The 12,645-nt window shown below is 54.2% G+C and overlaps 1 protein-coding gene across 4 annotated transcripts in view; it reads right to left on the reverse strand.

Moving 5' to 3' along the window:
* Nucleotides 1-669: 669 nt before the first annotated feature.
* Nucleotides 670-12,645, reverse strand: part of FOSL2 (FOS like 2, AP-1 transcription factor subunit) — a 25,256-nt gene continuing 13,280 nt past the window's right edge. For all 4 annotated transcript variants that reach the window (XM_081796991.1, XM_081796990.1, XM_081796988.1 and 1 more), the window contains 2 exons: nucleotides 7,926-8,033; nucleotides 670-5,504 (listed from right to left, as the gene is read on the reverse strand). In XM_081796991.1, coding sequence (XP_081653117.1) covers nucleotides 4,986-5,504; nucleotides 7,926-8,033 — 627 coding nt within the window. In that variant the 3' untranslated portion in view covers nucleotides 670-4,985. The remainder of the gene's footprint in view (nucleotides 5,505-7,925; nucleotides 8,034-12,645) is intronic.

A 12,645-nucleotide genomic window follows, 5' to 3' on the forward strand; every position in this document is an offset into this window, starting at 1 on the left:
AACCAACCATCAGAGCCTCTTCAATCTTAATTCATTTTATTCTACAAAAACTACTCAATTGAAAGTGGAAAAGCTAACCAAAAAAAAAAAAAAGTTTTAATATGTTCTTTCTTCCATAGCAGCAAGCTTTTTCTAACAAGCTTTCTTTAGTGCAAATACTGTAGGCCTATATTACAGTAAAACAACAAAACAAAACAACAACAGAAAACACCACCAGAAATGCTTCAGAGCAGAGCTACTCCTCAATTTTCAAAGCTCTACAAAGATTTTTGAGCTCGTGGTCCTGCCTGGAGAGGCCTATTTAGAAGCCTTTCCAATGGGACCATTTCACCAATACTTAAAAAAAAAAGAGAGAGAGAGAGAAGAAAAGAAGCAGCAGCAGCAGCAGCAGCAGCAGCAGCAGCAGCAGCAGCTGCTCACAAAGGTAATTCAATTCCCCCGTAGAGCTATAGGAATCTTGTACAACTTGTTTGCCTCCAGGATCTTATAGCAGACTTTACTCCACATCATTGACATATCTCAAATACAGATGCACAAAGCTTATGCTTTTCCACTATATACCAAAATACGATATATACATCTCTCACTGCAGAAAAGACACCCTGATACCTATTCTTTATACAAAGGCGAATATTTTCTTCCTCGACATCAAGTAACCACAAACTAAAATAAATGGAATAAACTTTTAATCATACAGAGAAAATAATTTTTGAGGAACAGGGCAGGATCTTCCATTGTATTTTCTTACAATGTAGACTTTCTCGGTGACCACTGTCCCCAGAGGAATGACCATCCATCTTTAAGAACAGAACCTTTTTTATACAGTCTATACAACACATGTCACAAATCATTTCAGAAACAAAAAAGCATCATTAGCCTAAATTAAAAAAAAAAAAAATGAAGAAAGAGAGGGAGAGAGGAACTGAGTATTTTAATGCTGTTTCTCTTCAGGCTTGGTACAACACAAAGATGTAAACATTTTAAATAAATAATAAAATACATGTCGATTTCTTCTCCCCCTCCCCTTCCCATCCCCTGCTCAAAATTTGACCCAGCCTTTCCTGAACACATCAGCATTGGAAAATGAAAGCCCTCTGTTGACGTATGGCCAAAACACTAGAAGCATGAGAAGATGTCAAATTAGTAGTGGGACGACTGAGTTTCCTTTTTAAAAGTTGCAGGAGGCACACTTGGAAATGTACACACACAGCGCGCGCACACACACACACACACGCACATACACACACACCCAACCTGTCAATAAATAGTGAGATGCTGGCTTTTAAGATGAATGCCAAGAAGACTCAACAAGCAGAAAGTAGCAAGACCCCTTTACTTAAGTTTTAAAAAGAAAGTTACACACATCACATATCCTATTGGTCCACAAATTCTATAAGGACTCAGGTTACCCCTCCAACCATCTGAGGAGTGCAAAGGAGCACATCACGAGGGAGAGGGAAAAGAAGTTTAGAGGTGGGAGGATACTGTGGGGGATGGGTCTTTGAGAACAAACCTCGGACTGGAGGCAATCTTGCCTCAGATCTTTGAAGGAAGACCTTCTCACCTCCAAGTGCTTTTGTTTATCCATTACGTGGGGGCCTTGAAGAGGGGATACCCTCATCCCTTAGTCTCATCCTAAAGAGGGTATATTTATAAAAGTGCCTAACACAGTGCCTGGCACACAGTAGGGGCTTCTGCCTTTCCTTCTTAAAGGGGCCGTGTGATATCTGATCAGGAAGGAGACCAACCGGAAAGGTAAATGGTGAGATTGCAGGAGCGCTGTTGGTCCATCAAGGGAAGGGGAGAAAAGTAGCACTGAGTCCTCCCTTAGACTTAGAGCCAAGTGGGAGCGGAGGAGACTCTCTTCCCCAAAGCCTGAGAAAAGGAAGCAGTAACCTCTGAGGGCTCTTGGCTGAGATGCTTGTGTGACTGGCCACAGTGGAACACCTGGCCTTTCTCACAGGCAGAACAATGATTTCTTTCTGAAAACTTCCCCCGTGAATTTTCCGCTTACAGCTGGCTCCGGCCATTGCCCGAGCTTCACCTGGGATCTCCTCTCTTTCCTGTGTCAAAAGCTGTCCCCGTCCATTCAGCCAGGAAGAGGACTGATCCCAGAGAGGCCAGCCAGGTGGCCGAGAGGACAGGGTGTGGTTCACACTAGCCTGTCAAGGAGTGCCTGCCCTGTGCCGTCCCAGAGCTGCCTGCAGCCCAGCTGGAGTCCACACCAGCTGCCTCATGGCTGGGGACACAGGGGAGGCCCAGCGGTTCCCAACCCAAGCACGAAGGCACCCCCACTGCAGCTCTTCCTGTAGCTGGAGCCATAGAGGAGAAAGCAGAAGGCCTGGTGGCTGGTAATTCTGGAACAATGGTGTGTGTGCAGGAACTCAAGAGAACAAGCCAGAAGAAGTCAAGGAGGACGTGCTCATGAGTTCGGGGTGAATATTCGGCCTTCCCCAAATAACCTCTGGCTTTGGGAAAGCCAAACCACCTCCTGGAACAAAGCCAGAGGGTCCTGAATGGGACAGCTGAGAGGCCTCTAAAGTCCTCCGGGGTGGTGGAGTTTCTGCCTTCTGCTGGTCCCAAAGCCAACACAGCCTGAAATCTGAACTAAAGCCAAACTCTGTCTCAGGAATGTCCAGCCTGGCCCCGAGTCACAGACTGTGGCCTGCCTTGGGATCAGTGCTGTGCAAAGTGGGGCACAAAGGGACGTTTAGAAATAAAACACCAAAGCAGCTTCATTTAAGAAATATATATATATATATATAGCATATATATATATATATATATATATATACACACACACACACACACACACACACACACACATGCAAAAAGAAGCAAAGAGCTCCCAACTGGCCACAAATACCACTTGAGATGATTAAGCCTTTCAGAACTGAGCGCACCCCGGTTTTCTTTGCCCACCTCCTGCTGTTCCTGGCTGACTTCTGTTTCTTTGATTAATCTGAAGCCAGAAACTCAATTGCCTAGTCTAATAAGGAGTGCCCCTCCCAGAACCTCTGGGAAACCGGGAGGGCAGCCTCATAGCCAGGGAATATGGGAAATAACATTTTAAAAATATTTTTGGACAAAATCCTTTTTCTTTTAATCTCCTCTCTCTGCATGGCCTAGCCTTTCACACGTCACTTCCAGTCAGAGCGGGCTGTGTACTTTAAGCCTCTGGCTGCCCCATTCTGCGCGCTCCCTTCTAGAGCTCGGAGGGGGGTATGGGCAGCAAATAAGGACCAGCGCTCGAGGCCGGGGTGTGTGAGGGGGGCAAGTGAGTGAACGCCTTACAGCTCCTGCGCTTGCTCTCTCTCTCTCTCTCTTTCTCCCGAGTCTAACTTTGAAATTTAACCCCCACTGGGTTTGATTTAAATAATATCTATCTAATTTTAAATTATCATACAATGATCTCTAGAGCTGAATCACAATAGCAGGGTCTCCCCCAGAGCAGCTAGCCCAGCAGAGGCCAATCCAAGAAGATCAGCCAGAGCTATGCCCTCAGGAGAAAAAGGCTCAGAGGGGTGGGAGGCAGGGAGGCCGCTCAGCTGTGCTTTTGCAGGAGGCCAGAGGACCCCCTCCCTGCTCCCCGCCCCACAGGGGAAGGGGGCACCTCTCCTGCAGTGGGAAGCAACACATCTTATGTCTGATTTCAGCAGCCCCCCAGGAATGACAGGTAAGCCCCAAGCCTTATTAACAACAGCTCCAGGCCACTGGTCCACAGCTGGCTGGCTGGACCGAGGAGCACTCTGGGGGAAGGAGTATGTAAAAGAGAAAGCGCTCCATCAGGTAGCCGGTGACCACAGCAGGTAGAAAGGGCCCGGCAGCTCACTGAGAGGCGAATCCCACTCTGCCTCCCTCTTTCCTCCCCTACCTTTCCATCCACAACAAAAGTGCCTTTTGAGGCTTGGGGAGGGGCCACCTGGCAGCAATCTGGGGAGGGGCCAGGCCCACGCTCATTAAATCTCCGTGGGTGGCGTCACCCTGAGAGCCAGGCTGGGGGAGGGCAGAGCCAGTAGGGACTTGGAGTGATGTGTGGTTCCTAGGGAGGGACGCCTCCCTGGTCTAGAGAGAAGGGTCCAGGGGCAGGATGGCGAGGCAGTAATTATAGGAGACGTCCTGCTCAAGACACCAGGTAAAGGGAAGCTGGCTAGGACACCTGTGTGGCTTGTTGGCACTATTCCTGGCCTGGTAATTAGGCATTTGGCAAACCCAACCTGTGCCCCGGCTGTCTCACTCACACCCTGTCTTCTGGACAAGCCGCTCCTCCAAAAAGTTGTCTCCGAGGATGGAGAGGAAGGGTCCTCCGGGCCTCCCAGTGATGGCAACATCTCCTTGAGAGCTCAGGGAGCCCTGCTGGTGGTCCTGGAGATGGCGGTGGACCGGGGAGTGTCAAGGGAGAGAAGGTTCTGTATTGCACATTGACTGTCCCCTTCCGGACAAGTCAGCCCCAGCAGAAGAGTCAGTCACCTGCTGCCCATCTCCAGAAATGAAGAGCTTTAATATTCAGACCACCCAGATGAAATGTCATGGCAAATTTGATAAAAACCAAGAGGAAGTGAAATTGACACTGGGGGGAGGAAGGGGCGAATAGAGGGAAGGTGAAACCAAAAGGCACTGAGCATGCTGGGTGGGGCGGGGAAGGACACCATCACTCCAGAGACGTAGCATAACAAGGGACAGGAACGGTCCACACCAGCCGCAGGCTCTTCAGAAGCCAGAGAGATGCCTGAGTCCACCAAACCAAGTTCTCCAAGGCTTTTCAAGAAACAGGATTTGCTTTGCAAGATGAACGACGGAGGAGGTCCCATGACTTCTAAGAGATGGCTGAAGTCCTCAGCGCCTCACGGCCAAATCCCACCTGGGTGTCCCCAGAGCCGGGCAGCTCTGTGGCAGGGCCCCCCTCTTGCCCTCACGGCCCTGGAGCACTCGAAGGTGCTGGTCCCTGGGAAGGAGGCAGTGACGAGGACCCCCCGGGAGCCGGGTTACAGAGCCAGCAGAGTGGGGGAGTTCAAGGAGTCTGATGACTGGTCCCCACTGCTACTGCTCCGGCGGTGAGCCTTGGAGCAGGACTCGGAGGGTGACGCAGGCGGTTCCTGCTCCAGGACGCTGGGGTAGGTGAAGACGAGGTTCGACGTGCCCGGAGTGATGGCCGGCGTGGAGGTCACCACGATGGGGGTGTGCAGGGGCTCCTCCCCGTAGAAGCCCCCAGCAATGCTGATGGGCTTGATGACAGAGCGCTGGGCCTTGTCTAGCCCGGCCGATGAGGAGGAGGGGCTGTCCTCTTCCAGGGGCTCCTGTTTCACCACCACGGCGCCCGCTCCACCGCCCCCACCACGCAGGGACTGCAGCCCAGAGGCGGGAGGCGATCGGCGCTCCTCGGGGCTGATCTTGCACACAGGCCCGTGGGCCACCAGCATGAACTCCAGCTTTTCCTTCTCCTTCTGCAGCTCGGCGATCTCTTTCTGCAGGCCTGACTTCTCCTCCTCCAGCTCCTCTGTCTCCTGCAGGGGGAAGAGAGGTGTGTGAGGGGCAGGAACCTGCCAGGGGCCTGCTGGAGGGCGGGCGGTTCGAATCCAGATGAGAAAGGGAAACCCAGAGCTGTGAAAGCAGCGAGCTCACACCCCTGGCCACAGACCCCACCGCTTCTGAAACACCTGGAGGCTCAAGAGGCCTTTTTTTGTCCAAAGCTCCGGATTGAGAAAGGAGGAAAGTCGGCTTGGAGGAAGGATGAATCAATAATTAGCTGGCACGATGGAGGGCTTCCTTTGTGCCCGACACGGCAGGCAGTCCTCCAGAAGATTTCTGAAGCAGCTCTTTTCAATCAACTCATTTTGCAGATAAGGAAACTGAAGTTCAGAGAGGTTTGGTAATTTGCCCAACGTCACAGAGCAAGCAGGTAGGGTAGACCAGACTTGACCGCAGTGTATCCGATCCCAGGGTCCCTATGCTACCATGCCCTGTGCCCTCAGTGCCAGGACTGCCCCCAGCTACCCCTGGGGGGGGTCATAGTGAGGTCTGGAGGGGACGGGAGCACAGCGTGCAGTCCCACCCCTCTCCTCCTCATACCCCCTCAACCCCATCAGCCTGCCTTCAGCTGCATCAACACCAGCCGCTCAGCTGCACACACAAGCTGAGGACAGTGCCGGGCCGGCAGGAAGTTCTCCAGCAGTCCCGGCTAAATCGGCACTGCCCCACTTCCCTTTTTTGCTCTAATTTCTGAAGCATGTGATTCAGGACTCACAGAACCCCTGGAGAACATTCCGTTCAGTCCCCGCGCTTTAGCAGAGGAGGAACCCAGTGGCCCGAGCAGGCCTGAGGCTGGCAGGGTCCCAGGCAAGGAGCTCGGCCTCCTCCTCTGACACAAAGCCAGAGAGAAGCAGCAAACACCCGCAGAGGGAGCGGGTGCGAAAGGTGAAAAGGTGTGGTGTCACGGGCCTCCTTCCCACTTGTCCCCTATCAGAGTCCCGTTCGAGAATGAGATGGTACAGGCCAGAGCTTCACGAGGCAGAGAACGGCATATTCCACAGTGAAAAAAAGTTTCCATCTGTCTCAAGGGTCTGACAAACGTCATGAGCTTATGAGAGGTTTCCTGTGGAGGATGTGGCTCAGGGGCCTGGGTGGCTGGGGCGGGTGGAGCGGCAGGGGAGTAGGGTGTGAGGCTTCTGGGGGAGGGAGGGGAGGAAAAGCAGGGGGCCCCGGAGGAGGGGCTATTCTGGGGCTAGCGGTGGGGAGCACCCAGGGTAGACCCAGAGGACCTGGCCCCTTAGCAGGTTAGTGGAGGACTCCACACCATGGAGCGCTGGTCACTAAGGGATCTCTTCACCTAGTGATGGAGAGCGCCCACCTGTCCTCCTGATGCTCGCTCACGCGCGCGCGCGCGCACACGCACACACACCCCTCCACTGGACATTCCTGCAGCCTACAGGGAATTCACACGTACACGTTCAATCCCCAAGAGTGAGGGCTCCAGGATGGATGAAGGGAAGCTGGGGCAGGTGGATGGCACTGGGAGCCTTAAATAAAGTCATGGGATGTGCAAGGTAATTGGTGATTTCCAAAGCCGCTCCCTGGCCGGTCACGGTAAGGAACGCCGACAGTCTCCCCGGTCTCCTCACTTTGAAAACATTCCACCCGGGACAGTCAGGCCTGGCTTTAGGCTTCCTCCACGCGCCATTCAGCCCATCCTGTAGGGCTAGGCTCCGGAGGGAGTTACATGATGTTGGTCAGGTCGGGCTTTTGAGAGGGAAGGGCAGGGCCGTGGCCCCCAGGTGTGGGCAATTAGGCAGCAGGGGCGAGTGACTCACAAGGGCAGAGTGAGCTACCAAGGTGACAGCTTCAGGCTCACAGCAGAGGTGGGGAAGCCTTCTGCCCATGAAGGATAGGAGAAAACCCCAAGATAGTCCAAATCAGCTGGCATGTGACCATTTCCATGAGACCCGGAAAGCTTCCAAAGCCCTGCCGAGGTGAAAGGACCCAGCCCTGCCCAAACTAGCTCACTTAAGCTAGCCCGGGCCACTCCTGCTGGTGGTAGGCACGGGGGCAGCTGAAACCTTGGGAAACAGCCCTGAGGGGGCAGGTCTGGGCCTGCGCAGGCTCCCTCTACCATCCCTCACCCAGGGGCCCCAGAAGGTTCGAGAGTAGGGAACGCGCATGTGCTGAAGGAGAAAGGGTGCTAGGCCCCAGCAGGCTGTTCAGGGCCGTGTCTGGGCCCAGGCTGGTGCCGAAGCCCAGCTCCCGCCCGCCCTCTCCCTTCTTCAGTTAGGGCGATGCTAACCCTCTGTGCTCAAAGGAAGGACCGTTTCTGTCGGCACTGGCTCATCGATCGGCCACTAGTGGACAAGGAGAGGGTGGGAGGCCAGGAGCCCCAGGGCTCTTGCTCTCGCCCACCCGGAAGTGCTCCCACCCCACGCAGAGCTCCTCACCGCCTGCAGCTTCTCTGTCAGCTCCCGGCGGCGGTTTCGGCACTTGGCTGCGGCCAGCTTGTTCCTCTCCCTCCGGATTCGACGTTTCTCCTCTTCTTCAGGGGACAGCTAGAGGCCAAGGTCAAGGATCATGATTAGGTTTGGGTACATGATTCACCAGCTTTGTTTTCTCACTATATTTTAAGAAACCCTTCTGAGGGGCACCGAGGTGCCACATCGGTTGAGCATCCGACTCTTGGTTTCGGCTCAGGTCATGATCTCGGGGTCACATCAGGCTCCGCGCTCAGCATGGAGTCCCCTTGGGATTCTTGCTCCCTCTCCCTCTGCCCCTCCCACTCGTGAAAGAAAGAAAGAAAGGAAAGAAAGAAAGAAAGAAAGAAACCCTCTGGGACTGGGTGGGAGAGAGGCGAGAGGAGGGTGGCTGGGCCCCGCATTCCCGGAGTCTGCGGCTCACTGCTGTGGCCACCAGGGAGGGCACTGAGAACCGAACCCACCCTGGAAGGTGACATCCCATGTTTGAGGGCAGCAGTGTGTCAGGGACTCATCAGCCTAGGCGAGATGGTAGCATTTGTCATGTCAGCCCTGATTCTGTGCCAAGGCCAGAGAGAAGAAGCTGGGGCCACTTCCCCAGAGTCCCCTCATACCAGCCAGGCCTGGCCCCACCCACTTAAACAGCTTCTTCCAAACCCTGGCTAATTACTCCTCCCCACCACTCTGCCAGCTCTGCAAGCCTCATTATCCCCGTTTGGTTAAGTAGCCAGGCCCAGAGTAAGAACCACCCCGGGGGGGAATGTTCTATTGCCAGGGGGTAGGCCAAGGATGCCACCCCACTCCCAACTTCCTCTACCAGCCCCAGAGGGCTAGCTGCTCACCATTCAACCTGGAGGACTCGCTAGTGTGCCTGGCACAAGGCTAGGCCGGACGGGACAGGCAAACGGAGAAGGAACCCTCAGGCACATTCAATCCTGCTGCCCACCACATCCATTCATTCAACCAACGAGAAACTTCTTCGAGGTGTCAGGCATGGTTTGACGGGTCTGAGATTTATCAGAGAACCAAATGCACAAAAATCCCCCTGCAGAGCTTACAATCTAGCTCCTTATGATGAGGCTGGTTAGGGGCCCATGACTCATGCCCCTGAGCAAGAACTCTGCTCCGCGAAACAGGGCTGACGCTCTGTTTACATGTAGCCCTTCCTGTGACCCCAAGGCCCCTCGCAGGCAGAGGTGACACGAGGCCGTGGGCCAAGGTGGAAAGTAATTCCAAAAGAAAGGCCATCCCATGCTGTTCTCAGACAATGACGGCATCCCTACTACGTGCCAAGCGCAGTCCTGGGGGCTTAGAAAATTCTATGGGGAATAAGATCTGGGTTCCACCCTCCAGGGACAACATGGGAAAAAAGCCGAAGCCACTTTTGGAAGTGAGAAAAGCTGCCTCACTTCGAGATGCTGCCCCACTGTCAGCCGCCCCGTGAGGGAGGGAGTCACGGCCCGGGCTGGGCCCAGGTCAGAGGCCCCAGGGCTCCCCACAGCCCTGCAGGTCTGTTGCTGTGATGTGCAACACAGAAAAGCAGGTCACAGCATCGGAGAGGACAACTCCACCCCTGTCTACACTGAGGAAGCCCCGTGGCTCCAACCAAGGGGCCAGAGTCCCACATCAGATTCTCCAAACGCTGGCATGGAAACATGCCCATCAACCGCTCAGACGTGAAGTCTCTCTGAGGCCTCAGGTCCCCTGAGCACAGAGAAGCTCATCACACCTTCTCAACTTTCAAATCCACCCCGCACCCCTGCAATAGTCTAGGTGTGTGGCCCACGGGGAGGCAGGAAGCCTGGCAGGCTCTAGGGAGACCTACCGGCCTCCTGGTACCTCAGGTCCCTGTCTCCCAGGGCTTGGGCGGAGCTGTGTTCCTGCCGAGGCAGACGCAGGCCTCCTTCACCCCCGGGACATCAGCCCATGCTCCTGCACTGCCTCTGAGACCCCACCTCACTGGGATTAAGAACCAGGCCCAGCTCCCCTCTCCCACCAGCTCCACCCGCCCTGTGTCTCTTGCCCCCTGCAGCAGCCTCCAGGTGGGGCACACAGAGCCCACCCAGCTGGTGACACCCCGGTGAGTCCCCAGGCCCCTGCCAAAGGCCTGCTCTTCGAGTCCCACACTTCGTCCTGGCTCCACCTCTGTCCTCCAGCCCCGTCTTCAGTCCCAGCCTCTGAAAGCCTCGGCCTCCCCTGGAGAGCCAAAGGCTCCACATTCTCTCTTCTGAGAGGTCTAAGGCCGACCGGGAGCAGAACACAGATGGGGCGATTCTGTGTGGCCTTGGACAAATCACTGAACCTTCTGAGCCTCAGATTTCCCCATTTAGAATATGGGATTATTAGGACCTGCCCTGCCCTCCAAAAAGTTTCTGTGATGATCAGATGAGATGTAGCGTGAGAGCCCTTTCTAACCTAGAAAGTGCTAGAAGGAAGAAGATGTAATTCAGAGGTCTCCTTGCTGAGGCTTTTTCAGAGCCCTGCAAGAGTCCACAACCTTGGGTACCATGCTCTGCGTGGGGACTGGCTGCCCAACTGAGGTCATGAGGCCACTTGGCTGAGGCCCTGAATTTGTGCTGCTCCTAAGCCTGTCTCAACCTGAGCCCAGCCGTTACCAAGAGAGCCTGCTGGGCCCGCTGCAGTCCCGCACTCAGGGCTCGCTACTCAAAGGGCTACCAGGGCTCCCCTTGAGGCCCAGACAAGCCCCTCAGCCCTCACTGACGAGGGGCAGAAAAGACGCAGAGCTGGCGGCAGTCCATTTGGGCCTCCCTTCCCCTTTGGGGGCTTCTGGACAACTTCTGACCTCCCGATTAGCCTAGAAGGCTCTCCCCTATCTGTAAGATACGGGGCAGCTTGTGGGAGCTGTCAGCAAGGAAGTGTCCAGGGGTGGTGACACCAATATGTTTACAACTTGAGTGTGTGAGCACCACCGCGGACCCACCCACAAGCCACACACCCTCTGCTCCCCGCCTCCTCAGTCGCCACCACTGGCCTCAGAGGGAGCCTCTGGGCAGGCTCTGAGGAGGGCAGTGAGGCACCATGCTGGCTCTGGGGAACAGGCTCGTCCTCCTGGGGGAGGGCAGGAAGGTGGAAGTAAGCTTCAGAGGAAGACCCTCGGGCTAGGAACGCAGAGAGCCAAGGTTCAAGGATGCTACTGCCCAGGCTTCCTCCGAGCTGCTGGAGGATTGTCTGAATTCCTAACTGACGTGGGATAAAATGCTCCCGGCTCTCTCCCTCCCTCTCAGGAAAGGAAGGAAATTCTCCAGACAGATTGTCTTAAGGCACGCCTAGGTGGTGTGGTGGGAAAACCACAGGGCTGCAGGTCAGAGGAGGTAGATTCCAGTCCTAGCTTGGCCACTAACTCACGGCGGCGTAACCCTAGACGGGGCCCTTCTCCTTTCTGGACCTCTGTTTCCTCATCTGTAAAATGGGTACACAGGGGAAACTGGAAAAGCTGGTCTCCAAAGTCCCTTCAGATACAAAAGCTTCTATATTTGGTGTGAGCTAGGCCCAGAAAAGGATGGCGAGCATTCAGCACATCTTGCTTTTTGTCCTGCTAGCTCAAGAGTCCCTCACAAAACTGGCTGTCACTTAGAGGTCACTGTCATAATGGCGGGGGGAGCCAGCTCATCGGTGACCATAAAGCTTGACACCTTGGGCTCCTGAAGGAAGCCTATTTAATAAAGGACAGTACGATCGCTGCTACTGCAATGTTTACAACTACAATTTTGGAAAGCAGCAGCGAGGGGGAGATTGGTCACTCGCTGCAGCAGCAGAAGACCAACAACTGCAAGCAGCAACTATTACGGTGTCCATTACGCTCCATGTCACCCTGCGCTGAGTCCTGCCATTAACAGAACAAACCAGCGTGTAGGGGATGCAAGGCCCAGCTTTATCCTCAGAGGAACGAAGATCCTATGAATGCTCCCAGTTCCTCAGAGTAGGGACCCTTGTAATTCTAAGTATCCTGGGGACTGTTGGCATTGGATCCATGATTATCCACAGGGACCACGGGTGAAAGGTCCTTGTATCGGAACACCGTGGACCTGGGATCCCAGAACGAGAGTGGACAGTGGTGGAAATGGAGAGGAGTGACTCTCCAGGCAAATATTTCATTTGAAAAAGGGATCCCACCACTAAAGTACTTTCCCTTCCCGGATCCATAGTGACACGGTACTGTAGAAAGAGCACTGTACAGGGAGTCCGGTGAACTGGGTTCTAGTCCAGACTTCCCACAATCTTGCCAAGTAGCCTCAGGCAGGTTTGTCTAAGCTTTGGTTGTATCGCCTGTGAAGGGGAATACATGGGGCACTTCGAAGGCTCATCCCCCCCTTGTTTTTTTTTATTCTTATGTTAATCCCCATACATTCCATCATTAGTTTTAGATGAAGTCTTCCATGATTCATTGTTTGTGCATAACACCCAGTGCTCCATGCAGAACGTGCCCTCCTCAATACCCACCACCAGGCTAACCCATCCTCCCACCCCCCTCCCCTCTAGAACCCTCAGTTTGTTTTTCAGAGTCCATCATCTCTCATGGTTCGTCTACCCCTCCGATTTCCCCTGCTTCATTCTTCATCCCCCCTTTTTATGCATGATTCTGATTTCTCTTTTCGGAATCAGGGGGCCCACCACTACCCTAGCTCACTACTGATAGAGATGACATGCCTTTGAGTACTGGTAGATGGTG

This window comes from Leptonychotes weddellii, chromosome 10 (assembly GCF_054177405.1).
Source record: "Leptonychotes weddellii isolate Sample4059 chromosome 10, ASM5417740v2, whole genome shotgun sequence".
Classification (NCBI taxonomy): domain Eukaryota; kingdom Metazoa; phylum Chordata; class Mammalia; order Carnivora; family Phocidae; genus Leptonychotes; species Leptonychotes weddellii.